The sequence below is a fragment of the Falco cherrug genome, chromosome 4 (genome assembly GCF_023634085.1).
Source record: "Falco cherrug isolate bFalChe1 chromosome 4, bFalChe1.pri, whole genome shotgun sequence".
NCBI classification, from domain to species: domain Eukaryota; kingdom Metazoa; phylum Chordata; class Aves; order Falconiformes; family Falconidae; genus Falco; species Falco cherrug.
This window is the reverse complement of record NC_073700.1, coordinates 12,501,921-12,529,751: the sequence shown is the minus strand read 5'-3', so window position 1 is coordinate 12,529,751 and position 27,831 is coordinate 12,501,921. Positions and strand designations below refer to the sequence as shown.

The 27,831-nt window shown below is 46.8% G+C and overlaps 1 protein-coding gene across 9 annotated transcripts; it reads left to right on the top strand.

Annotated features, from left to right (window-relative positions):
• The first annotated feature begins 801 nt into the window (after window positions 1-801).
• SLC41A3 (solute carrier family 41 member 3) lies at window positions 802-27,831 on the top strand. Of its 9 annotated transcripts, none has more exons than XM_027805745.2 (11): window positions 802-1,000; window positions 2,901-3,229; window positions 13,778-13,885; window positions 14,706-14,777; window positions 15,588-15,732; window positions 17,866-18,012; window positions 20,635-20,779; window positions 21,500-21,579; window positions 23,397-23,531; window positions 24,340-24,488; window positions 26,916-27,831. In XM_027805745.2, the coding sequence occupies exons 2-11, from the start codon at window positions 2,939-2,941 to the stop codon at window positions 27,099-27,101; spliced, it is 1,458 nt and encodes a 485-aa protein (XP_027661546.2). In that variant the 5' UTR covers window positions 802-1,000; window positions 2,901-2,938; the 3' UTR covers window positions 27,102-27,831. The 9 variants fall into 9 exon arrangements, 7 of the variants coding, with proteins under 7 accessions (XP_027661546.2, XP_027661555.2, XP_005432583.2 ...); XM_027805754.2 differs by lacking the exon at window positions 802-1,000 and adding an exon at window positions 1,310-1,404; XM_005432526.4 differs by lacking the exon at window positions 802-1,000 and adding an exon at window positions 1,694-1,841.

Sequence of the window (27,831 nt, the reverse complement as noted above, 5' to 3'; positions counted from 1 at the left end):
AAAACCAGAAATGAGTGCAATGAGTCCTCAAACGCCCTTGTAAGTCCTGGTACTACCTGCACGTTTGTGAGAGAGCAGAGAAAAGCAGCACACGTGAATTCTAGCTCACTGCAGAGGTAAAACATTTTTGCATGAAGTTGCCCAGCGTTGTGCCAGCAAGCACTTCCCAGACCGCAGTGAGCAGCTGAGCTATCCTATCTAAAGAGGCACAGGAGCTCTGTTTGCAATCAAGGTCCAGCCGCTGTTCCCTTACGTCAAAGCCAGGATCTATCTAAATGCTGCTGCTGCACTTCCAAGAAAGCGCAGCTTTGTGCCGCTGCTGAAAGGCAGCTTTCTCAAGTACGTACCCACTGGTAATACACCAGGGATTTCAGACTGGTACATGAGGTCATGGTACATAAGGCAAACAGTTATGTTGTCTTTGCACACAGAATGAAGTCTGGCAGAAAGCTGGGAGCTCTTGTAGCTGCTGGTTAGACCCAGGTAGGAGATCCCTTGTAGAACAGTAACCGTTACCAAAGTGTCCTTGTCAGGCAAGTTCCCCAGGAGACTTTCTGCTTGCTTTGTAGGTGTTTTTCTTCGAAGCTCAGCAGTAAAGTGATAGCAGAATACATTCAACAGGTCTAAAATTGTCTTGGCAAGGCTGCTGGTTTTTTAATCCGCGTCCCTTCCCCTCTTTTTTCTCGCAGGAAAACACAGTCTTCTGACCACTCAGGGAAGCATCAGTTGCAAAGTGAAGACATAAAATAACACCAAGTGAGCTGAAATTTAAGCCTCGACATTACAGCAGTGACATTCAACAGTTAATGCGCACCCTCCGTATGAAGCAGCTGCAAGGTTTCGTTACTGTCACTTAGAAAAACCTTCAACTCCCTTTGGTGTGCCCTGCTTGGAGCCAGAGCTTGCAGGCCCAGAGACACCATTTTATCAGTAAGTGCCCTTTAGTGTAGCATGAGATCTGAGAGACTTCAGCAGGATATAAGATTGCTCTGGTACTGAGGTATGATTTAATATCCTCAATTGTTCTGGAAATTTGAACAGCATGATTCAGGAGACTTGCATGAGTACACTTACTTAAGTGCTTAATGAGATTTATGTGCTTAAATGTGATGGATGCTGTAATCACATTTCTAACATGCTGATTCAATATGGGAGGGGGAAAAAAGACACATCAAGAGGAGTTTTGCTGTGATTGTGGTGGAGGCAGGCTTTTGCACAGGAAGCTTGCAAAACGAGAGCTCTTGCAAATGCCAAAATATGAGCGAGCGGGGAGGGGGGAAGCCAAGCAAACATTGAGGAAATGTGTTTCCTCAGCTCTTCATTGCAGCCTCCTGCGTGCTCTGTCCGCGCTGGAAGTTGTCACCCATTCCGGTAACACCCGCCCGGGCTCCGGGGCGGCAGGAGGTATCCCTGGCACCCCGTACCCCGAGTTCTTTCCAGGGGGGCTGTGTCCCGAGCAGGAGCCCTCCCTCCTTGCTGGGAGTCCTCCAGCCCCCGCTGCAAGCCCTGCCCGGCCCGCTCCGAGCTGGGGTTCAGCGAGGGATATAACAGCGATACCGTAGCGGGGCTTGCAGCAGCAGCTGCCGTGGGGCAGAGAGCGGCCCGGGCGTGCGCCCTGGTACCGCCCGGCGCCGGGGCCGGCCCGCCGGCTGCCACTCACCGCGCCGCGCCGCCTCCGCGGCCGGGGGCCGGGCTCGAACCCGCGGCCGCCGCTCAGGGCGGGCTCCGAGCCGCGCCCCAGATGTGGCGGGCGCCTCCGCGTTCGCATCGTCGCGGCTGCGCCCGCGGCCCTGCGGGCAGAGCCCCGCGCAGGGCAGAGCCACGGGCGGGGCAAGAAGCCGGTAAGCGCTGCGGGGGGAACGGGGCCGGGTTTCCTCCTCCCGCGGAGGGGGACTTTGCGTTGTCCATCCCTTCTCCCTCCCCCGCAGCCCTGACTGAGGCCTCCTAGCAGTGTCCTCTGCTCCCCAGATGTTGGCCAAGAAGAGGGTTGTTCCTACCTGGGGTGGGTGGTGCAGGGACTTAGACCTTTGGGGGCCCATCCTGAAAATGAGAGCATCAGAGAGCACCGGCCAGCCGTTAACCTGGCTGAGTGATGGCAGGAGGTGATGAGGAAAGATTCGGGGCACTGCCTGGGCCAGCAGTGGGGCAGGCAGGATGAATGAGTTATATCAAGAAATGAGATGTGATGGCATGAAAAGGTGACTGGTCACAATTTTGCATGTTTATTTTTACTTATAAGATGCCGTGGGGTTGTGGCAGCTTCTCCGTAGATAGATGAGTCACATAGTGCATGCATGTCAACTAAGGTGCAGAAGGAAGAAAAAATATCCAGATTAGAAAGAAGATCAAATAATTACCTTGTTACGGAGCAGTGGTGGACAGCTAGCCATACTGTGCTAGGTACTATGCATACTACACACCTCTGCTACGCTAGGGATGCTGGTCCTTTGCTGGACTGCAGGATACTAGGACGTGGACTGCTACCATTTCGTGGTTAGGGGTCAGATCCCAAAAGGGGTTGGATTCTTCTGCGCTCCTCAGTTCTCATGACTCCCAGTGTGAGAGCTGGTAGGTCCAGAATTCAGGCTGTTTGCAGCACCTTCTGCATCCTTCCGGGCTTTCTCAGGGTGAGAACCAGGATGCTGCCCAAGTGTGAACACAGGCCTAGGAAGAGGTGTAACTGCAGAAAGGGAGAACGATTTGACACTGTACAAAGTTGAAGGTAAACTAAGTACTAGTATTTGGGTCAGCAAAGCATCTAGGGTTTTGGGAGCAGGTGGTCATTTGCCATCAGGTTAGCAGAGTGGACAAAATACTGATGGGTTTCCTGTCTCTGACCCATCTGATGCCTCTTTTTGTTATCTTATTGTTTCTGACTAGCTTTTTTTTTTTCTTTTCAGAAAGACTCTGAAAGATTGAAAGATTCAAGAAAGCCACCATGAAAGGTGAGGAAGTTCGGCATCGGAGAAGAGAGGGCAGGACTAGGAATGGAGAGCGATCCAGGCATAAAGCAAAGAGTAAGGGTAAACACAGAGAGAGCCGGCTTGGCAGCCAGGAGACAGAGGATGTCTCTCTGCATGCCCAGCAGAAGCGGTTGGCTGAGGAGAAAGCGGCCATGGCAAAGTCGTGGGAAGAGTCAGCAATCTCAATTTGCCTGCAAGTGCTCCTGCCATACCTCCTAGCTGGACTTGGCATGGTCTTGGCAGGCATGGTTTTGGATTATGTTCAGGTAAGGGAAAGAAACTGATCTGAGGTGTACCTAGCGTGGGATAAGTGGGGGAGTTTTCTTCAGAGGCAGGGAATTTGCTCTGGGGATGGCAAAATAAACAAGAATTTGCAGCAGTTTTATGTGCCAACATGTCCTTCTAAGTCAGCTATTACATGCTTTTGTGCAGATATCAGGAGACCATGTGTGGTGCTTTTCGGGCCCTTTTTCACCTCTAGAGATAAAAGACAATATGGTACTAAAGAGCATACAAAGGTTCTGAGACATTTTTGTAGGAAAGTACAGTCCTATGCAAGGGTCTCACCTTGATCCTGGGAAGAGAGTGGCTGAGCTGCAGCCTTAAGGGCTCTGGTGGCTTAGCACTTCCCTGCAGTAGATACGGCTGTATCCTGGATGTAGCCCGGGATAGTCCTGCATCCCCCGCTTCATTGTGCAAGGAGCCAGCCAGCCCATGTCAATGCTTCATCCAACCAGCCCGGCCCAGCCTGTGTACCACATCCTTTTCTAAGGCCTTGTAGCAGGATGACTCAGTCTTCCAGTCCAATTTCTGATTCTGTGACAGTCAGGACCAGACCTTTTCTCCTATAGAACAGCAATTCAGAGCTTTAAGGTAGTGGTGAGCACCTAATTTTAGACAGTTTAAAGCTGCAGTTAATTTCCGGATTATAAATTGCTATGCCTTTGTACTCTAGGTGACTCTCACTGCTGTGTGGCTTTTTATTAACCCTTATTATTTGACTAGCTAGCTGTTGTGTCAGGCTGCCCTGACCTATCTGATACAGTGACACTGAAACTACCGTGCTTGCATTGACAACTTTCACAAATCTGGAGCTGTGTTCTTTTGCTATTAGCCTTGGGCTGATCATCCTAAGTAGAAGAGCTGTAACGGCTTAAGAGTGACATAGTATCCTTAACTGACCTTAGCGTGTACTCAATAGCCAGCAGAACGTCTAGTTAGATCCAAAACCACCAAGGCAAATCCAGAACCCAGTGGCAAACTATTTCTTGTCTTCTTAGATGTCATTCTGAGAATCTTGAGCCTTGAGCATCCACTTTGATTTTTATTTTTCAGACCGTTCAGATCTGCCCATTCTTATGGATCTCTGACATTAAATGCATATTATCTCTTATTGTTATGCATTAAAGTGTGAAGTAGGCTGCAGATGGGTTTATGATGTTGAAGGAACGTTTTTCTGTCAATACTCTTCCCTTAGAGGTTTGGGGTTTTTTTTCTGGAAAGGACTGGGCTACTAATATAAGCAGAATGTGAAGCAAACCTCATACTCCTCTGAAACCACAAAAGTCTGGTTTCTGTTTTGTGCAAATAAAGAGCTCACAAAGCTTTCATGTTAGTGTTTAGAGCCTGGGAAATCAACCCACGCTACATGTCATAGGAAAAGCAGGCCTTTGGCACAGCGACTTTTCATGCATGATGGTGGACTACTTGAGTGTGTCTCATCATGGACTTACTGCTGCTAGGAACTGCCCTTCCTTTCTAGGCTAGTCCTGGCCTCTGCCCCTGCTGCTGCTGCTGCTGTTTCTGTGGGGCAACAGGAGATGCTGTGAGGCTTTGGGCCCCAGGGACTCTCAGTTTCTCCACATACACTTTCTTCTCTTTCTCCTAAAGTGAGGAAGAGAGGAGCAAGGTAAGAAAGAAAAATGCACAGCCTGATCTGAGAGAGAACTAGCAGAGTCAGGAGTGATAGTACTCCCAACAACGGGGACGTATGGTCGCTGAAAAGCATCATCCTCCCATGAGTCTAAGGTGTTGGAACAGCATCGTGTTGCTAACTCTGCCATGTTGTAAGAGCATTCGGTGGTATCCCTGTCCCTTCTTTGTGGGGTTGATAAGGTACATCTGAAATTGTGCTCTTTGGCACTTGTCTTTCTGTAGGTTTTTTGTATTGTGGCAGTGGATGGGGGCCCTAGATCAAGGTCAGGGCCCACCAAAGAGGCTTTGGCTCCTCCCGGATAATTCTACACCCATTGGCTAGTTTGCAAGCATAGGGATACAGCCTGTTTGTTGCAGAGATTGGCAGCAGTGTACGTCCCCAGGTTTTGCCACGACGGGTGTTGCAGCCATGAGGTGGTGGGTTTTTTTCCCCAACTAGTTACATTATTTTTCTTGCTGTTCAGCAATGCTCTCTTCTCAAATCTGATGCATCTCTTTGTGGACAAATATGGTATACCTCTTTGCCAGGAAAATCTGATGCATCTCTTTGCTGACAAATATGGTACGGATCTTTATCAGAGGCTCCTTAAATGCATGATAAAATGACCCAGTGTACACGTGCAGGTCACCTGAACCAATTACCTTCTCTGCGTACTGATTCATCGGTTGAAGGCTTTTTATGGTGCTTGCTTAGAAACAGGGAGAGCCAGAGCGTGATAAACTCATAAACCCTGCCAGGCTGACGCTTTAGTACAGGATGTGTTGCTGCTGTGTTTTTTTAATGGCATTTGAGTCATTCAGGCTCATTAATATTTCCTTTACATTAATGTTGCTGCCTGTCAACAATCTAGTTAGCAGATACAGTGGTATATCGGACTAGGTATGCACATTATCAGACCTTTGGAAACCTGTAGTAGTTGTCCAGAAATTGTCCTTTATTTCGTCGAAGCCTCTGTGAGTGTTTAACCAGAACTGGGCCTTCGTGCTGTCACTTCTTAGTTCCTGGGTGGTATAAAGAAGTTGGATCATGTGTGGTTATTACAGGATTTTTATTATCTTCCCTCTTCTGGCTGTTGTGGGTTTTTTTTCTAGCTAGATTAGCTGAAATGTACTCTCTTGTTAGCTTTCAGCTATCCGGACCATTGTTAGGTGGAAGAGACACATGTACACACCAAGCCAGCTAGGAGTGGAGAAAGCTTCAGGGGCTGTACCAAAATATTAACCTAGAAAACAGCAAAGGACAGAGTCTCCCATCTGTAGCTAGGGCTTGTTTTCCATGCCGCCATGCTTACAGCGAGATCTGCTCTGCCATCTCAGCCCATTAGGCTTCGTGCTTTGGTTTGTGTGAATTCACACCAAAATAAATATACTGTCCAGATAGCTGAGAGCTTCTCAGTTCCCTGTTTATCTGCAAGGCAAAAGCAGGTCTTGTTCTGTCCCACCCTGCCAATGCATTTAGCTGCAAGCTGGGGACCCTGTCACAAGGACAGAGTCCACAAGCCATTAATCTTTACGTCTCTCTGCAGAGAGTGTCAGAGAAGGGGTTGATTAGTACAAAAAGTGTAAGTAAGGCGATGCAATTTAAATGCTGAATTTGAACTGGACTGAGAAACCTGTATCTTTTGTGCCTGCCTAAATACTTGCTTTCACTCGTTTGTCTTCACTGGGGCATGGCTGGATTGAACCTGTGGTTGAATAGTGGAAAAGCTCAGTTACCAGCGTACTAAACTAATCCTATACCCTTCCATCCTAAATTGTGCTTTTAAAGCTTTTTGACCCTCTGATCCAATCAGTTTGCCCAAATTAATTATTAGAAAGGAGCCCCAACCTTCCCCGCATGCATGGCTTTGAGCTGAAGTCTTTACTGAGCAGGATACAAATTCTTTGGCTGTACATGGCCATGATGCAACTCTGGTTCTCGACCTTGTGTTAGCTGTGTGACCATGCAGACTCTGGGTGAGACCCCAGACCCCCTCTCTTGAAGACAGTATCTTTCTGGGAGTATGCAGAAGCAGTGTGTTTCACTTTAGGATGGGAAGGGAAACCAGCTCACAGCATGCCATGGAAACATTCACCCTTTCTCTCCCTTGCCTGTGGTGTACTGAGATTACAGAGCTACCTTAAATAAGCTCTGGCTATGACTCTTATCTCGGCCTTTGCAAACTAGCAGAAAGTTGAAGTGATGACAGCAGATAAGGGTGTTCGCTTTTGAAGCTTATTGGCTGGTTCTCTGGGTATATTTTTTTTTCCCCCTGAAAGCCAGTCATTCAGAGGTGTAGCTGGCACAGACCGATTGTTACATCCTGCAGAGACCTCCAGGGGACAAGAGGGGCTGGGGTCTAGAAGGGCAGATCTCTCACCGGCTGGCTTAGCTGTGTCACTTGCCTGGGGATGAGACCTGCATAATATCATCAGCTGTGAGAAATGTGGACTCATGTTCTCCTTGACCTTTCTTCACCTTGAAAGAGAGCAAAACGGATCCTGGTTAACTCCCTACCTCCTCAGACTTGGGACAATGAGAAAAGTTCAGCATTGCTTGTGGTAGGAGTGAGGGAACTGGGGCTGGTTCACAGCAGGCTTACATATTAAACCATCGTTTCAAAGGCGAGCCACACTCCGACAAGAAATGTAACCCGAGGAGAAAGGACACTAGTGCGTTTGAGCACGCTGAGGGATTCTTGCATGACCTGTCACTCTTTCAGTGCTGTAGCCTGAGCAGGTCTTACTGGTTTTTACGGAGGTGGTGGGAGCTGAATGGGGTGTGGGCTCATTTCTATTCGTCCACAGACATCTCTGCAATCTTCATTTCTCTTTTTTAATCCCCCCCCGGATATAAATTGGAGAAATAGTGTCTGTCAAGTTTGCTGCCACCTGGGCTCACCACAGCTGATTCAGTTTTGGAGGATAGCCTTGCTGCAACCCTCTGGAACGTGCTCCTAGGAGGAGAAGAAGCTAAAGCAATTTGGCATCATTGCTGTAGTTTGAGGAAAAATACTTTCTACTTTGAAGAGAGCTACCAGGAGGATCTGTGTGATGTCCTGATCTCCCCCATTTGCCCTGCTGAGCATGGGGTAACGGTGTTTGACCATGGTGGTCACCCAGTTACAATTGGAACTGTGCTTCCATGGCAAGAAGCTGAGAGGTTTCACCTGCAAGTTGACCAGGTCGGCCAGTGGATTTCTCCCAGAGACTTCATTCTCCATTGCCTCCCAGATTTTCGTGCCGTTCCTTCTGGCTGGCTTGGGCATGGTAGCTGCTGGCCTCTTGATGGATGTTGTTCAAGTAGGTACATGTGGTTAGGCACCTTTATAGTGAGGGGGGGGGGACGACTAATTCACTGACCTTGAGTATTTGTGCATTTTTGGGTTTTGTGTGCATGGTCCTAGCAGACAGTCAGCAGGATGGCTGTCGGCTTTTCCTGTGCTAGAGAGACACTATCCATCTTCTTTAGATCAGTACATGGGCTCCTTGTAAAATGGGATAGTGGCTTTCAGACAGGCTGCCTGATGCTGTCTTCGGTGCGTTACACTGGGTGCTCTCTTTACTGTATCTAGCTAAACACTTCAGTGATGACTGCTATGAAGCAACTGAGATCAGACTGCAGCATATTCCCCTATTGCATGATATTATTTATTTCCTTCTCAAAACTGCTGATAAGGAGATCTAGGTCGAGGTTGTTACTAACTACCTATTGCACTTAGAGGCAACTTTGTGCTTTCAGTTCTTTGCAAACAACCTAATGTAATCTTTGGTCTAGAAGGTATTTAGATACTGTGATGAGAGGCATGCCAGCATAAAAAGATTAGCATTGCCTACGAACTGAGTGCTTCTTGGCCAGATTCTGAGGTGGGTGTAAATTTGGAATAACTTCCATTGACTTCCAAGGAGTGCTGCTGGATTTACACCATTGTGCCCACAACCAGAATCTGTTCCATCTGTCTTTACTTTATACCAGTGGCACAAATAGAAATGCAAAATTTGATATAGTTTGGGCATCTCATGCCAGTGGATTTACAAATCAAAAGGCTGGCAGAGTTTCCCAAGGATATATCCTGCACTCTGAGCTCACTGGAGTACATTGGATTCTCTGGCATTAGTACCAGAGCAGAAGCTAAATATGGATACTTAAGTGTTTGGAAAGACAGTACCTTGCTCTTTTTTCTTGCCTTGGAAGAAACAAAGAAGGCAGAGAAATTGAATTAAAGGGAATATAAGGAATATCAAAGAAGGGTTAACTGGAGTGGCACACTGTTGTTATGCTGTGTTTGTCGTCTCCACCTTGTGCTGTGCTTAGGCACAGACCTGTCTTGCAGCATTACAGAAGTTCGCAAACTACCCAAGATGTTATGTTAATAGTTAGCAGTTATCTCAGAGAAGGATAAAAACATAGTACGTGCCCACTCCATACCCTTGGCAGGTGAATAGGTCTTTGTCTAAAAGAAATCATATGGGCTTGCTAAGAATTGGGCTCTGTTCCAAAATGTAACTGCATCCAAACTGGTGGAAAGCGCAAGCCATGTGTACCTGCATTGCATGTGTCCTTTAAATACCAGAGTGCCATCTACTTTGTGTACTTTTTCACTAGACTCTTAGAAATGGGGTCGTGCATGAAGTACAGTAATAGGAAGTGTATTTTTTTGGTGAAGGTGTTACCAACCATGTTGAAATAGAAGCCATCAGCCAGTGGGTTCAGCTCCCTGAGGAGGGAGCTAGTGCACCGAGAGTCACAACTGGCATGGAAAATTTGTTAGTGAGGTAAGCTGCCATGGTATCAACGACCCCATATTTAAAACCAAAACTAGTAGTTGGGAAAATCCAGAGATCTTAGCCTTTAAACGTTTGAATTATTCTTCTGTGCCTTTTGTCTTTGAGCTGCTTATTTTCAGCTTTTCTTCTTGCAAGTGTGAGAGCTAGAAACTCACTGTCCTGTCCAGCTAAGACCTGAGACTAAGTTTGTTTGCTTGAGGCCAGGTACCATAAGACCCTTATTAGTAATCATGAGGGTTCACACTACTGAAACTACAGGTTTTTCTAGTCCAGGAGTCTGTGATTTGTCCATTTTTCAGGGGATGGTCTGCCTGAGGAATGCTTTGCCCTATGTCACTGCAAAACATTCTCAGGAAACTGTCTGCCTTTGACATGGAGATATATGGGCAAGCTCAGGGATAGTATCTAGAGCATACATGCGAGTTTAATGGTGCTGCCCTTGTTACATACAAAATATCTTGAAATAATGTGGTTTTCTGCTGGGGGTCCAGCTGGCCTTCTCATTTGCAGGGCTGCTGTTGGAAAGAGGAAAAGGAAGTGCAAATTGCATGTCAGTGTCCTATCACGCTTTCCAGGACTTTAGCAGTTTCTGACCTGTCCTGGGATGCAACCAAGAACTGTTCATGTTACTTTAACAACAAAAAAAAATTTAAAAAAATCAACAAGAGTGATTTGTTTAGCCCAGCTGATTCCAAGGCTCAAACCTGGGTCTCTCATACTGTAATAAAAGGATGTCCAGACAGATAGCCATTTGCTGTTTTCTCCGTTTTCTCTTCTTGGCTGTGCTGATGATACAGCCTCTGTGCAGGGCTGGTAGCATGGCACAGATCCTTTCTTGCTGGACATTTCCGCCTCTGCTCCAGTGATCCTTGGCCAGCTGGTTGATCTGGATTCCGGGGTGGTTGGCATTGCTGGAGACCTTGCAGGGCCCTGCCAATGTTTGGCCAACTCTTTTACAGTAAGGTGAAGAATCAGGCTGAAGCTGGATGATCAAATTTCAAATCAGAGAATTCAGGAAAGCTTCCCTTTCATGCTCCCCTTCCACACCACTGCAGTGGGACATGGTCCAAATAAAAGTCACAGATATAAAATATCCCTGTCCTTTGTTGATAAAAGCCTATGAGATGATTAGCATTGAAAGAGATTTTGAATTGGCTTGCATTTTATAGTGCAGGATCTTTTGATCTTTCTGTTGACTTGTTCAGGGCAATGGAAAACCTCTGAGGTTTCTTAGCTGCTGCCATGGGAGGATAGATGCCCTGGAGAGGTACCAGGACACGGCTGGGACTGTGAGGACAGTGTAAGGAGGGACAGTGGGGCTAGGCTGCAGCTGGCGAGGCTGTCTCAGTACATCATAGCCCCTCTTCCTCGATGGGACGCTGTGAGCAGATCCAGCTGGCACAGGGACCAGCTGCAGTGGATCTTGGGGTAACCAAGTTCCTTCAGAGCTGAGCTTTAGGGCTGTAACTCCATTGTGGGGACGTGAAGTGGGAAACAGTTTCTTTCTGGCTTAGTGTCCCTGTGTGGGTCTGCAAAGCTGCAGGGAACGCTTCTGTTCCTTCTAGGCCACTTCTCATCACAGAGGGCAGGGATGCTTCTTAGACTTAATCCAGCTGTTTTCATTTAGGCAGCTCCATGCCTGCATAGCTCTAACCTGCCACATTCACCTGCTTCTCCAGCTGACAGTCCTGCAAGGCAGTGGCACAGGGATCATCTCTTTATTCTGTATTTCTGCAGTCTCCCAACACAATGTCTTGGCTACTGTGGTATAAATCATTACAAATCTGTCCTTAGGCTCTTGGTGAGTCACTGATGAGACTCAAATGGAGGCAATTAAGTCAGCTTTTTTTATTAGTACAGTTGTATGATTCTTTACTAATTGTTCAAAGCCTTTCAGTGTAATTATATGTAAGGCACAGTCCCAAAAAATCATACCTCATATGCTGAAACTTCTGTTATGATGGCTTGAGACCTGCAGAATTCATCATGAATGCAAGGATTGGAGCTTACATTGATACAACAAAGTCATATTTCCTGAAGGTGACATGCACAAAAAATACAAACAGTTGTGTGCTGCTGTTGCTTTTTATTTATAAGTCTTTTTACGTGCAAAATATGCAAGGTCTGAAATATGAATGTCCGCATGCCTGTGTATTTTAAATGATTGGGGTTTTGTACATTGTGACTGCGAAGTCTGTTTTTTCTCCTCTTTCTTTTGAAGGTGTCAAAGAGGTGTTTGGATCTTTATTCTTAATTAAAGAGAGAGGAGAGAGGGGGATTTGAATCTTTAAAAGAGATGTCCGCCCCTAGCTTTTCTCAGGTATTTAAGTTCCATGTTAACAGATTCAAACAAAATTGTAGTGTGTCAAATAAGGTGACTGTTGTCATGTTGTCTGTAACTTACTCAACAGTAACTTACCTTTAACATTTTGAAACGTGCCTGTTTCTAGGTCACCACTGCCAGGAAATGTGCCTTTTTATAGTGATGATAATGTTTTGCCTGTTATCTGCATCTCTGAGGGGTGTCTTGCACAATGTGCTCAAGTCTGGCGCAGCCCCACTTTCATTCATCCTGGCTCAGAAGGAAGCTGTGAGGTCTTCCCAGCAGACAGCCACACCACCGGCTACCCACAGCTTCCCATGGCACAGCCAGTGCAAAACACTGAGCCGTTACACCCTGTTTGTATTTCCCAACAAGGCTGACAGCTGAACGTGTCAACGTTTACCGGGTCTGTCCAGCCTCCTGGATTTTCGGGTTTGTAGAATCCCAGTGGTTGTGGAGAAGAAGAGCAGGGACCTGTTGTTCATTTTGTCCTCCAAGACCAGAATTTGGGACCATCACATGATAATAGCTAGTGACAAGTTAGAGTTAATGAACAAATTGATCCTTCACACGTGTGGCTAAACTAGAAATTTTTACCACAGGAGGGCACAGGGGTTGAAGGGCAGGGACTGGATGAATACCTGAAAGAGAAATCCTTTGAACACTGTTAAGTGTGCAGAAAAAGCACCAGCTCAGTACCCTGTTGCAGATAGTCATAGGCTGGAAAATATACAGGAGAATAATCCCATATACTTGTCATACTTGTAGGTTCTTGTTTTATACACCTGAATTTGACTGCTGGTAGAGATAAAGATAGGTTAGATGGACCTTTGGTCTGACTCGTTGCAGCTGCTCTTTTTTTCTTGTATTCTGGTCGTAGAAGTTGGGCTAGTTGGTTTTACTTCATGGCAAGCTGCCTTGTTCTGTGATTTTATCCTGATGTGACCCTCTCTGGCTACAGTGTGGCTTTGCTAACATCCTTGAATGCACAGGAAGTGAATGAATTATGTTTCAAGGCACTATATGGTAGATAAATTGGAGAAGACATGTTAATAAAGTTTCTTAAGTTTCAGGTAATTTCTAGTGTTGCAGCTGATTTAACAACTTTATACAGTTCAGCTTCAGAGGAGCAATGATAATCAAGATATTGGCGCAGCAGTTTGGGCCCATGGGATATCTTAATCCAAAATCCTTTTTCCAGCTGTGTTGGGAGCATGCTTGGTAACAGGAAGATTTAGGAACTGCCTCTGGAGAAGAGATACAAAAATCTCCTTCCCTCCCACAAACAGTCTTAGATGCTTAGTTAGAAGTTTGGTAAAAAAAGACAGACACAACTTTTTGTTGTTAGATCATTTCCAGATCTTAGTGTTTATTCTTACAAGTCTGGATAGCAATAGGCGTTCCTGTATCTAGTGTCAGTACAAAGGATGGAAGAGCATGCTGTATTTAATCTGGCTTGCAAACCCTAATTATTTTTCATATTGTTATTGGCTAATGCTAAAGGCACATTTTGATTTGTGGCTTTCCAAAATCTTGTGCTGCCTTCAGGAAGAAAGTTCCTTCCCTGTTAGGATAGTGCTTTGCTGTGCATGAGATCAGAAATAATACTGCGAACTAAAAATTCCTTCCTTCACTCCCAAAACGCAACCAGCCCAGGGAGTATCTGTCCCATGCGCATAGCAGACACCTTTAGAGGAGGTGGCGAGGTGGGCACCCACCCCCCTTCGAAGCAACAGCATCGGACTGGTCAGCATCACAAACTGAGGTCATTGCCTTTGTTTTCTTCCAGCACTGGGATGTGTTTCGGACAATTACAGAAGTTTTTATCCTGGTTCCTGCCTTGGTTGGCCTGAAGGGTAATCTTGAGATGACGCTGGCATCCAGGCTCTCTACTGCTGTGAGTGTTAACAAGGCAGCGGCGGTGGGGCTGGGGGTGTGTATCAGGGATGGGGATTACCAGGAGACATCAGGAGATTCTGCATTTATATAACCACACTGTGTGTATGAGACATGCCCTTTTCTGCTAAATAGAAGCTAGTGGTGTGTGAGTGGTGAAATAATGCGTGTGCCCTCATTTTATAACTGGATCTGAGAATTTCCATCTGCACTTTGAAGGTGAATTAATCCCTGGGTAGCCAGTTGCTGATATCTGGGGCCCTGTGACACATGAAGGAGAAAAAGCCAGGGCTCCACAGCTGCCAGATTCAGTACTGGATTGCTTTTCTGTGGGTACTGGGAGACCCAGAGCTTCCCAGAAGCCCTGCCTTGGAGGGAGCAAACCAAGGCTTCTTGAGACCTGCAGTAGCTTCTGCTACTCTGGATTTGATCTCGCCTATCTCCCTAAGCAGTTTTGTTTACTTTGGGCCGTTTGTATTGTATTTCTCGGGAGAAATTGGAGCTTAACAGAGAAATCTAGGGGGAATGAAAGAGGAAAAATCGTTTAATTTGTTCAGCTTTTGGTCTGTGTGGGATGGGGTGGATGTGCCTGCTCCACCTTTAGCTGGGTACCCCATAATCACTCTGCACCTCCATGTGAGCCTCTGATCGCCCTGGGACACGGGGCTGGAGCATGATAGAGATGTGTCCAGAAGGAAGTGCAGGAAAAGCTGGGAGATGCTGACCTCTGGCTTTAGCAGCCCCTTTCCCACAGGGAAACTGCCTTCAGCAGTCACCTGTGCTACAGGAACCGGTTTCAGCCTGTCTCTCTTGGCTCCTAGGCTAACACAGGACAGATGGATGATGCCCAGAAGCAATGGAAAATGGCCACCTGCAATTTAGCCCTTATCCAGGTGAGTCACTTCAGCTGGGAGAGGAAAAAGCCCCCTTTCTCTTACTATGCTGCAGCCCAACAGCACCTGTTCCCAGCAGTGCTGGATCCGGAGCTGTTGATTTGGGGCAGGTATTCTCAATAGAGCCAGGCAAAACCAAGGACTTGACCTCTAATAAAGCTCTGTGTGGGCCTGGAGCTTGTAGTTTAGCTGCAAAACACATCTAGACATCCATTCCTTTTTGGACAAACGGAAATAATGAAAAAAGCTCCTTTTGCAGGGGGAGCTGCGACACAATCCCTGTTTCACAACAGCCCCTAGATAAAGCCTGTCGTTTACTGGTGGTGTTTGGGAATCAGCCTTGGGCAGGAGGGGAGAGATGGGACAAATGTACCTCTTGTAGCTCTTTCTGCTTGTTAAAATCCAGCAACCAGCCTAGAGGTTGCACATGGCAAGGCCACAGGGCTTGCAGCAAGCGTCTGTGTGCTTTCCCTTATCTCCTTATACAGCTTTCAGCTTGCTAGGAGTGCTGTGTTGATGGGGAGCCCATTTTTGTGTTGACCAGGGCTATTCCTTTGCTGATGGACTCAGCGTCCTTTGCTGAAATGTTATCTGCCCTTTGCAGACCTCCAGAGTTTTTCTCCAAACTCTGTCAGGAATATTTTTTTATCTAGTGGAGCCTTACAGGGATGCTGCTTAAATACTTAAGCGCTCAGTATCTCTGCAAGGCTTTGCCCTCCTAGCTGTGTGGCAATGCTGTGGTTGCATGGAGCCAGGACTGCTTGGGAGCAGATGTGGGTGATGGCTCACCAGCTGTCTTTTGGCCCCCAGGTCCAGGCTACTGTGGTGGGACTTCTGGCTGCTGTTGCTGCTGTGATCCTGGGAGCCATCTCCAAGGGCTCTGTGGAGCTGAGCCAGGCTGCCGTGCTGTGTGCAAGCAGTGTGACCACGGCCTTTATAGCTGCACTTTCTCTTGGTGAGTTGTTGTGGTTCCTCAGATCAAACATTCAGCACTCGGGTGCGGAAAAAACTGTCCCTTCTGCCAGGGAGGCCCAGCCAACAACTTTTTGGTGTGGCATAGGGAGGAGGGGTGCAGGGAGCATTAGTCCTATGTCTGTGCTTTCAACCCCTCTGCATCCTGCCTTTGCTTCTCTTCTCCCAGGTTCTGTTGTTCACTGGGCTCTTGGCATCCACAGCGGCAATCAAAATGTTCCGCTTCGCCTGATACAAAAAATGCCACATGTTGTGCGTGGCTGTACACACGTGCGTGCGCACTTTCTCCATGTGTCTTGGGTGACATGTTAGTCATCTACACTGGCGCATTGCTAGGGGAGAGTGAACTAATGCCGTGCACAACGCAGGATGTTGAGAGTCTGTTAGCAGGCAACTCCAGCCCACACTCGAGGTGGACTTGGGTCACCCAGTACCCTGCAGAGGGTTGTGGCCAGCCCTGTGCCTCGCCTGCTGTGAGCTCTGAGCCAGGCACTCCTCTCCCCCGGCTATTCCCCTTGCAAGGAAACGTGAGCGGGCGAGCAGGTAGGAGCTATTCTGTCGCCTGCAGAAGATCGGTTTGTAGGTCTGCCATACGAGGGCAGCATGATACCCTGAATAGAGGGAGCTGGCAGAGCTGGATGCAGCAAGTTTTCTAAATGGAAGGGACAAGTTAGAGCAAGTACGTATCCTGAAGCTGGAGTTAGAGGGTGATTGTAGATGCCTTTGATGAAAAACATGGGATGAAGCAGTTGTTAAAAGAGAAAAACAGCAGCCCAGCTTTCATTAAACTCTTCCCTGCAATCTCCCTGCTCAGAGTAATACAGAGAGGCTTTGTTGCCATACCATCACAGGCTTTCAGCTAGCGTTAGTTTCTTCCCTGGATATGGTCACAGGCGGCCTATGTGTGGGTGTGTGTGATGGGAAGCTGCTATTTTTATGACCAGGGAGGGAAGCAGCATGAACTGTGCTGTGGGGAGGGGAGTGTGGGTGTCTGGGAGGGCTTCTGTGGAGAATGCCATGTTGTGTGAGGCTGTGTTTCAGTATAAGGGATGATGTTGTATCAGGGAAGGTGCACACATGGCATTTCTTAAGGGAGAGCTGATGCTCTTGTGCATGCTCAGCTTTGGTGAGCCTGTGTGAACAGGCACAGAGAGGTTGTGAGCTGGAGGGAGCCACCATTTCTCAGGCTTCCTTTGGTGCATCCAGTCAGCCATGGAAGGACTTTGGAGAGATGTCATGTGTCTTGTCTCAAGGCTGCCTTCGCTAGTCACATAGCGATGTAGGCTGGCCAGGCAGGGTTTATTCCGGGTGGCTCTTTTACAGGCCTGTGAGAGATCTGATGGCTGAGGGTTTCTCACATGCTCATCAGGGTTTGGGGTTTGTGCTCATTAACTTACCTGGGCAAGTAAAACTTACTTCCTCTCTAACAATGCTGAAAAGCAGTTGAATTTTGCAGGTGCAGCTCAGAGGACAGGGGAAGAGAGGTAATGTGGGCCACCTCCATAACACCTTGACTCTGGAGCTGCTCACAGCATCAGCACTACCCAGTGCAAATTAAAGCAGCCCCAAAGACTCTGGGAAATGAGGGCTCTGTCTGTTGGCCAGGCTGAAAGGCTAATTCAGGCTACTGTAAGGAAGCTTGCTGCTCCTCGGTGGCTCAAACTCAGAGAAATTTTGGTCTAATATGGAAAATATCATTGTGCTGTGGAATTCAGAGCAGGGGATGGCACCAGGAGGCTGCTGCATGCCTGCTGTGTGCTTATCTATGAGTGTGCTTCGTGCCTGGTCCTGCTTCAACGCAGCAAAGATTAGGCTGCTCAGGAGGGGAGCTTCTACATTTGAGCTGCCTGCTGGTATCTCCTTTGATCACTGGAATTTGCTTATGTGCCTCTGGGCCATTGGTGCAGTTCATAAGGGCAGAGTCCTGCCCTTCAGGATGGTGAAAGCAAGAGGACAAATTCCTGGGGATGTCCAATCCCCAGCTGCGTGGTACCGCTATGGGCAATCTACTTCTCGCTTTTCCCAGACCCTGCATCCCTCTGGGAACCAGAACAGCAGCTCTGAGGTGAAACGCAGCAGGGTGCATTCTCTGATGCCAGTTCTGTGTCTTCTCTAGGTCTGGTGATGATTGGTGTGATCATCGGAGCAAGGAAAGTTGGGATCAATCCAGACAATGTGGCCACACCCATAGCAGCAAGCCTTGGTGACTTGATAACCCTTTCCCTGCTGGCAGGAATCAGCAGTACGCTCTTCAAATACATAGGTATGGTGTTTAGCAGGGATTTGCAGCTCAGCAAGGGAGGGATGAAATCACGTGGAACTATTGCAGGGCACTTAGCCATTTCTGGGGCGTTTCAGAATAGAGGCTGTCATGCCACTTGGGGCAGAAAAATGACCAAAGAGGCTTTTTCCAGGTTCCTTTTTAGTAGCAAACGGGAAGGCAGAGCCTGAGAAACACAACTGGGATTTGTTAAAGAAGTGACCAATGTGTACTTCATAGCTTTGGAACAGAAGGCTGACACGTGACACTGACTCCATTCCTGCATCTGTTGCTAGTCAAGCGTAACTACTTTCTGTGCATGGGTAATAGCAGCTTCTTCCTTACAAAGCGATTTCAGGGTTTTGGCATTTGTAGAATATGCTTGTATGTTTTCATGTGGAGAGTTGTGGATGAACAAGATATTACCAAATGGGAGGGAAGGAGGCAGTGCTGCATTGTTTTATGCTCACAGGACTGCGAGTAGGAGTTGTGGCTATGGGGTTAGCTGTGCTACTGGCTGGCAAAGACTTGGGTACCTGTTGACGTTGAAAAGCTCAAAACTTGTTGCAGCTTGGTGATATATGCCTAGCTGTTGCTTGTTAAGTGCTAGGCTATTTACCATGAACCTAAGCTAGAACAGAAACAGGAAAATAAAAAGATCCAGCAAACCCAATACCATTTGAAACCCAAACTGTTGCTTCAGACTGTGAGTAGAAGCAGTGAGGCAGCTGTTCTCAGTTTGCGTAACTTGTTCCATATGCCAGCAAATGAGGGAGCGAAAAAGCAGGAGTTGCAGGGAAAGGCCCACAAATCAATTCTGTCCAGTCCTCCTTGAGCTTCAGAGGTGCATTTTTTTTAACAGGCTTTTTCCATGATGCCATCACACCTGTTTCTGTAAAGCTAGTTTGTCTTTCAGTTGCTGTGCCTCTGATAACATCTCCCAGGGAACACATGGCAGAACATGATAACCTCTATGGTTGTGACCAGAGAGCATTTGTGGTGTTTTCACAGTAGTTTAAATATTCTCCTGAGGTGGATATACTCAGAAAATACTCAGCATACAGACACGTAGTCATTGTGAGCATGAAGTAAAGCAGGTAGGAGGAAAGTACTGTTGATGGTGGTTGAATAAATCAGTTTCCCTCCCCAGTGTGTAGTAAGGGACAGGTGATGCTGTGACAACTTCTGGGTCCTACCAAAATGTATTCTTCAAAAATACTGGTGAGTCTGTAAAGTTTGGAGTACTGTGTGCCATCTGATGCAGCACTGCCTCCTTCTGCGGTTTACCCTTTTGCCAATGAAGATTTTCAATTTTTTAAAAATCAACCCTGGTCCTTCCCAGTCCTGCATAATAGAGATGCAAACTGTGCCAGAGGGTTTCAGCTTGCTTATGGGATGTCTGTGAGAGAATGTAGCAGAACTGGAATGTGGAGACTGAAGTCTTATTCATCCTACCAGGAGTCTTTCTGTGGGCTTTGATAAGGTTTGATAGACTCCAGTGCTCTGTCTCTACATTATTTAAGAGGGAATTAATTGTTCAAAACAGCAAAGGGTGGAGGCAGGTGATCCAGTACAGCAGCTAAATCTGTCAACCCATCTGTCCTAAATGACTCCAGGTGGTACAGTGCACTGACCAAACAGCAGCTATTTAGACCCCAGAAGTGGTTGCGTTTGTGTCCACTAAAGCCACACGTAAAGAGTCTACCTCTTTGTGTAAGAGCCCTTGATTTATGGAAGACACTGTCACATCAGTGCTATCTCATCCAGGTAGCCCGAGGCCCTGGCAATGTCATTTTGAAAAATGCACACGTTGAGCCTGCTCTGTCTCCCAGATTACCTGCAAAGTCTGCATTACAACCCACTGCCTTTGGCCCCAACACAGAGACCAGATGGAGAGCTTTGTTGAAGAAGCATTTTTATATCAAAAGGGTTGGCATCATCCCCATTGCTTGAAGGTGTTATTCATGCTTCTGAGTCATGTTTATTTTCTTTTAGTGCTGCACATCTACTTATTTTTTAATTCCTTTGCTTCTAAAGGTCACTTCAAGGTTATGCCCCTGCTGAATGGAAGAAGTACCTAATGGAAACACATGTAAGCTAGCACAAAAGAAACCCTGGATCTTAGCTGGCTTATATGTGCAAGAGCATTTGTTCCTATAGAGCAGACCAGCTGCTCAACAATTCTGCTAGCTTGCCACCAGAAGTTCCTATTACTTGTTTTAGGTGAAGGCGTGAGGTGTCTGTTGTGTGATACAGCTTGCACACAGGAGATTCCCCTTTGCCCTGCTGTTTGATTAGTACCCTGAAGCCAGAAATTTTGTAACTTTTTGTCTTGCTCGGTAGGAGATGGAATTGGAGACTTGCTCATCTTCAAATATAACTTACTTTGAATCCTGCTGATTTTCAAACACATCCTCTAGCAGTGAGTTTCAGGGATTAATTATGGATTTCTGTGATGGAGTGAGGTGGTTACGTGGGGAGTATCTTGGTTCATGTGATTTTTTCTGCTGACATAACTCAGTCTGAGTGAGAACCCTGCTACCTTTCTTCCAGACTTCGTGCAATATGATTTTAGCAACCTGTGAAGCCATGGGCATTTCATTTAGGATTTCTTTTCCTTGCTAGATATGAAATACCTTTCTCCTCTCATCTGTGCTGTCTTCATTGTCATGATCCCTCTCTGGGTTGCTATCGCCAAGCAAAGTCCTTCCCTTGCAGAAGTCCTGAAATCTGGATGGCAGCCGGTCATTGTTGCAATGAGCATCAGCAGGTAAACCGAGGAACTGCTCCTGATCCAATCCCATTCGTGTCTGCATGCTGCAGAGAGACCCCACGCTCATTTAGAAAGTCATCAGAAGTGAAACTGGAAGGGACGGCAAAAGGGTATTTGTCCAGTGCTTCTCAGCCATTGGTGGCCCTCCCGTGGGCTGTGAGATAGCAGATAAGGAGCCCCCAAATGACTGGAAAAAGCAAGTCACCGTTTTAAGTCTCACTGATACATCCATGCACCATGTGGGTGCGAGCCAGGAAGCTGAACAGGGAGATGATGACCATCACAAATAGACTTCAGCCTCATTTTTATCCAGCTGTAAAGACAGAAGACTAGTGAATGTAGAGTCCGGTAGTCCATTCCCCTTGTGCTACATCTTTCAGGCCCAGCAGAGGTCTGGGAAAGAATTTTTAAAAAGTACTAAGACCAGTACAGAAGTGTAGCAAAACTTCTGGGGAGGATGGTAAACCTTCCCTGGCTGCTATCAGTTTTGCTCAAGGGTGGACAAGGAGGTCTTCCCAGTCTTATTAGTGCCATTAACAAAAACTGTAAGGCCATGTATTGGTGACAACTGAGCTAGAAAAGGATTAAATTGTGTATAGTCCAGCCCCGGCAATGAGGAAGAAGCAGTAGCTCATCTCAGTGTGCTGTTTTCACGGTGTAGGAATTGCCCTGGGAAGAGATACTGATCCACCCTCATTGCCTGTTCTTTTTTGACAGCATTGGTGGGCTCATCTTGGACAAAACTGTAACGGACCCAAACTTCGAAGGCATGGCAGTTTTCACACCTGTGATTAATGGTAGGTTGGGGGGGTTATATGCATGCTTTTATTTATACCTACCCTTCCTCCCCAAGGGTTATGGTACGCACTGTTGCCCCTACACAGAGGTCTGTGTTCAAGTCCCTGCTCCCTTCATGAGTGGAAGTGAAGCTACTGGTCCCCATTACATCCCTACTTCATATCTGGAAGCATCTCCGGAGCAAAATAGCAGACAGGGCTGAAAAATCCTGGCAGAGCTGTGGGAAAGGTTAATGGCATCTGATAGTTGTCTCTGAGGCCTACATTGACACTTTTACTTTCATAGCATCAAGCCTACTAAGGATGTCACAATAAATCAGTTTTCCCCGTCTCTCTCCACTCAGTAATTTAAGCTGTGCAATCATCCCCTATACAGATTGTTGGTAAAGATTTATATATTAAGACGATGTGTGAGTGTGTATATATATAAAAAAAGGTTATATATATTGATTATATATAGGGATTTTTAATATATATCAACGTCTTTTCTGTGTGTATTTATATTTGTTTAAAGCCTTACAGTACTTTTATATGCACACATGCCAGGACAAACTGTTGGGGATCCTGGCATCGCTGAGGGTCCACCGGGTTTTTTTCTGCTATTGTAACGTTCTTGCAGGGCAGGCCCGTTCCAGGGGAAACCCACATTCCTAGGGCAGGCTTGGCCTTATGCCACCCTTAAAGCACGGTGTCCTCTTGCAGTGTCAGAGGGTGTCACCCAGCTGGCACCTTACTGAATCTGCATAAAGACAGCCACCTTGCTGACAAACTCTTTCCAGCATGGTTAGCCAAAGGGTCTGATTAGGAAAGTACGTCAACAGCAATTTGAGTTGAACAATGATTGACCCAGACGTCGCTCTGTGGGGGCGGGTGACCTGCTTGGCAGAGCTAGTGGCGGAGTTGCACAGTGCTCTGCGTTTTTGCACAGGTAGCTCTTCACTTTGCATGTGCAGGGGAGTCCTGCAAAGTGTGGCAGTGCACGCTTCAGAAAGCTCCCCTCTTGAGCTATGTTGAACTAGTCTTAGTATTTTTATTTTGATTCCACTCTGGCAAATCCTATGTTTAATGATGGAGCGTTTCTTTCTTCAAGGAAGGGAAGACATGAGAAGCCTGTAGGATCTGGCTCACCGTTATCTGTTCTGTGGCATTTCTACCCTGCATTTGCAGGGTGGTGAAGGTTTGCTCCATGCATCATCATCCCTCTATTTTCTGCTGGCAAACGTAGCTGCTTTTTCATGTTTCCTAGAATTAATCGGTCTGGAAGGAATTGATTTCCTTTTAATTACCTAACATATTTTGTCTCTGATTCATTCTCATATGATTCCTTCTTATCTAACAAGTGTGTTAGATGCCTTCAGCCAGACATATAATCACTGTCGGTGATGTTTGTTGTCTCTTAAACAATAATGGCTCTCTGGGTGAGTAAATCCAAGAAGTGGCCATGAGCAGCATCTGCCATTGTCGGCACTGCTTTCCCCAGGTGTTGCTCACAGACTGCATCAAACCACGTGTGATTACATCATCCTTAGAGGCCACGTGGCCTTTGCAGCCAGTGCCGGGAAGCAAAGGAAAATGTTTTCAATAAAGCAGTCAGAAGGACATGATCGCTGGAGCCTTCCTGATTTTTAAGAACTGTTCTGCCAAGTGAATAGCGCAGCATCACCATGACACGTGGGATCAAGTTTTCTCTTTCTCTCACTTTTGCTCTCAGTAAGTGTAAGTGAGTGCAGATTGGCTCATCTTGGGCTAGGTTTTAGACTCATGTTTCCTGTTGCATTGAAGGTGGTTTACAGGTTTACTGTGTTTTGCCCTCATAGGTGTTGGAGGGAATCTGGTTGCCATCCAGGCCAGCCGTATTTCCACATTCCTGCACTTCTGGAGCATGCCTGGAGTTTTGCCATACAAGATGAGGCAGAATTGGCCCAACCCATGCACCACATTCTTCTCATCAGGTAGACCTTGAACCCTAGGTGTCCATGTCTCAAGGCCTGTCATCACAGATAGCTCCTTAATCAAGCCTGGTTGGCGAAGGACTAGGTGGGTTTCAAAGGCAGGACTCCCTTTCCCCTTTACAGAGAAGATACTCAAATAGAAGAGGAAGCATCTTTGCAATGGGCAGCTTGAAAAAAAAAAAAAAGCTTGTGGTATACTTGCTCACTGGCATGCAAAGAAACTGACCTTGAGGGAGCACTAAAAAAAGTAATTGAAAAAGAATCTCAGATTTGATCCAATAGAAAGTAATTTTAACCACTGCCAGCTTAGAGCCATCAGCTGTGAACGGAGGGGTGAATACAGCATAACCTTGCTGAAAATCAGCAATTCCTCCATCTTCAGCAGTGGGGAAACCTAAGCATCAGCAAAACTGGTCTGTTGTCTTTTTTTGATTGCAGGTTTCTCTTGATTTTCCGTGGTAGGTTGGGAGTTACTGCTAAAACAAACTAAAAACTGGGAAAGTGGGTTGCAGCAAGGCAAAGCAGAAGCAGTGGGAGGCAGAGAGCAGCTGAGAGGAGTGTTTGGAAGAAGTGGAGTGGATCAGCATGGAGCACGTCTTTGGCACATAGTTTCAGTGCTAGACAAAGCTGCTGGGCTGATAACTGCAAATGCTTCAGATTGCTGCATGATCTAGAAAAGGCGTTAGCAATGTGGTTGGTGGGAGGGGACAGCCCCAAGTCTGTGCATTAAAATGTGCAGCTGTGTCCTGTCCTCCCCCCGCTGTCTGCAGACGGCCGTCATCACTGTTTCTGTCTCTGTCCTCTACAGAGGTGAATTCCAAGTCAGCCCGAGTCCTGTTCCTCCTGGTTATCCCAGGGCACCTCGTGTTCCTCTACACCATCCATCTGCTGCAGGGAGGCCACACATCTCTGTCCTTCACCTTTGTGATGTTCTATCTGGCTGCTGCTTTGCTGCAGGTAAACCCCAAACTCTCATCCAAAAGGAACCTCTCAGATACCATGAAAACAAAGCAGTCTCAAGGCTAACAGGAATTACGGTAAAATTTCCAACAGCAGCCCATATTTCCAATCATTTCCATTGCGCATCCTACCGAGCATCATGTATCTTCTATGAATCCAGCAATACTTCACTGACATTGCCAGGGTCTGGTTTCCCACATGAGCATGGCTGCTCTTAAGGGCAAGTGAGGGATCAAGCAGGAGATGAGGAACAAGTTATCATCATCTGCTGAGATGCAGTAAGTGTGCAGAGACACACTTAGCAAGGAGGTACCTCTTGCTGCAGGTGATACCTTGTTTTACCATGTTCACTCCTTGAGTCTCTAAGCCCTGAGTGTTTCTAGACTGCCACTGGTCATCCCAATAAGGGGCAAGTGAGAGGCTATGAACCCCAGCCAGCAGGTTTCCTCACTCATTTTGGAAACCAGTTTCACCTAACTAAGGTAGAGATCTAGGGATCCCCCTGGGCAGGGCCATATGGGTCGAAAGTGAAGAGAAAACCCAGGCCTGTGAAGTTCACCTTCAAAAGTAAAAGTTCTGGGTAGGCAATGGGCAGTTCATCCAATTTGCTTTTGCCTGTTCCCTTTTGCTATTTTGCCTGCTCTGTAAACTTTGTTGTCTCACTCAGAAATGCATGCGGCTGTCGCTTGAACTCACAGAGGCTCTGACTTCACTTGCCCTTTTAAATCAGTGATTCATTAATTTGCAGGGTGAGGTAGCTGACTTTTCGCTTTGCCTTACAAGCAGCCTCGTGTCTGTGGGTGAATTCCTTGCGTGTGTAAACAATCGGTTTTCTTGACCTTTGCACAACCCTAAGTCTGGCAGCACAGCCGTAGTTGTAAAGGAAAATATTTATTCTTCTCTTTATGCATTGAGGTAACTCCTCAACCAGAGCCAGACATGAAAATACGTAGAATAAATGACAGTGTTAAGAGCAGAATCCCAGCAACACCACTGACTCTGAAAGATTCCCATGGAGGCCAGCAGAGGAGAATACACTCAGCCTGGTTCTTTCTTCCCCTCCATTATACTTGAAAAAGAAAGACAGAAAAAAAGAGAGGGAGGAAGTTTGGGTCAGCTGGAGGAAGTCCAAAGAGAAAGATCAGAGGCCTAGAAAACATGACCTCAGAGGAATGATTGAATGGACTGGTGTTAGCTAGTCCGAAGAAGAGAGGCTTGAGAAAAATCTGGTTAACAGCCTTTAAACTACCAAGTTTCAGTAGGGAGGGACGGAATAACATTTTCTCTGTGGTCACTGGGGATGAAACATGAAACCATGGGTTTCAGATGGAAAAAGGCAGAAATATGTTAGACCTTAGGAAGAAGAACAGGAAAAAAAAAAAAAAAGCCATGAGACTGGTTGCTTAGTGTGTGGCATCTCCATCTTTGAGGGTTGTTTAGCATAGGTAACAAATGACTGTCAGAAAAGATGTGGGCATATTTGATCCTATATTGAGGCAGAGGAATGGTCTATATAAAACTTTTGAGTTTCCATCCATCTTTATTTTCTTTGATTCTGTTATTTAATTTGCTTCCCCCATCTCCCCTCCTCCCTCTCCCCCACCCAGCTTTCAGTTTTCACCTTTAGAAATGCCACCTCTGGCTTTGGTTCCTGTTGTGCTGCGGTCTCCCATGGAGGGACCAGAGATGCGGGGTGCAAACTCTCTCTCTCTTAATTCAATTAACTTTAAGTCTTTTAATCTTTAACCGAAGTATTTTTTTCCTCCATCTGTTTATCAGAATCAGGAATGAAATAGGCATTAAAAGAAATCACAACAAAGATTTTAAAACTGTTGAGATTAAAAAAAAAGAAATTATTTCCTTTTTTTAATGTGTCAGTGCTGCTTGGGATGACTTTGATGTAAAAACTGACTCAAACTCCAGTTGTCCACTGAGACTTTTAGGAAAAACAAAGTAGACATGATCTGAATTTCTAATGGAAAAAAAAAGGATGAAAAGAAAAAATTTGGCTACAAAACCTATCCTTTGGGGCTGCCTGCATATTCACAGCAGCCCTGTTTCTGATGGAGTGAATAGGAGCACTGCCATTCATGGCGTGGGAAGTGGGAACTGTACCTTTGGGAGATGCTTTTGGTCTGACCAGACTCCTGTTTTTCGTCACGCAGTGCTAGTGAGCAGTTCAAGCGTGGTCCCCACGCCATGGGCAGTGCCGTGCCCAAGGGCACGCGCCAGCTGCACCCATCCCAGCGCAGCTCCATTCCACACAGAAACAGCCCTTCTTTGGGGAAAGTGTTAGTTCTTGGTGATCCCTGTTAGCTCTGGTACCTTGGCCGTGGCCACATCATTCTGGCTGTGCGCTGAGGGGGGCTGTGCTTTATTACCTTCTTGCTGCCTCACAGCAGGGCCTGTCTTGCCTCTCCTCAGGTGGGAATCCTGCTCTATGTGGCTGACCTAATTGTGCGCCTGATGTGGAGGAAGGCGCTGGATCCGGATAATTTCTCCATCCCCTACCTCACTGCCCTGGGGGATCTCCTGGGCACTGGATTCCTGGCCGTCTGTTTCCGCCTGGTTTGGCTTGTCCACGGTGCAGACATGAATGTGGGGAACTGAAAGGCTATGCTCTGCCCCACATCACTCGTGCGACACGGTGCTTTCCTCTGGGACAACAGGGTACTTGGCAATGACTGCTGGGTCACCCAGCTGGATTGGGCCACCCCTGATGCCCCATCTGTCCTTCCTGTCGTGCCTTACAGCTGGGCTCACCCACCCCGAGGAATCAGCACCCACAAGTGAGCCAGCCACTCACAGCCAGTGCCTGCTGCTCACACCTGCACCTGGCAAACAAGGCATTAAAGGAGCATTTGGGTCATTTCTAACGAATAAGTGGTTTTGATCAGTTTCAGTCCCTAGCACTGACACAGCCTGCAAGGCCACTCCAAAGCCTGCTGAGGTCACCACATCTGATCCTGCAAGCGGATGCTGCAACCCCTTCGTCGGACTCTTGACTTTCCATCAAACAAAACTCTTCATTTGCCTCCCTCTACTCTCCTGTCGCATCCCTGCAGGAGAAAAGCAGCAACCATGTCTTTAAACTTGTCTCCTCTCCATCACTCAGACGCTCAGGATCTGACACAGTGAGCTTCTCGCTGGCTTGCACCCAGTAGGAGGTTGTCTGGAGATACCACCTACCTGCCCTGGCAGCATCACTGTTGTCTGACCGACAGGCTGGGTTAATTGTATTTTGGGGGTAGGAAGGTTTGTTTTTAAGGTTTATGAAACATCCAGTAGATAAAATGTTTATAGAAATACACACACAAATAAAGTGGTTAAAAAAAGGTAA

Excerpts from the sequence above, each read along its gene's own strand:
- SLC41A3 (XM_027805745.2), top strand. The coding sequence starts at position 2,939 with ATGAAAGGTGAGGAAGTTCGGCATCGGAGAAGAGAGGGCAGGACTAGG. Across the intron at positions 23,532-24,339 it reads CACCACATTCTTCTCATCAG|AGGTGAATTCCAAGTCAGCC; the intron begins GTAGACCTTGAA and ends TGTCCTCTACAG. Across the intron at positions 24,489-26,915 it reads TGGCTGCTGCTTTGCTGCAG|GTGGGAATCCTGCTCTATGT; the intron begins GTAAACCCCAAA and ends GCCTCTCCTCAG.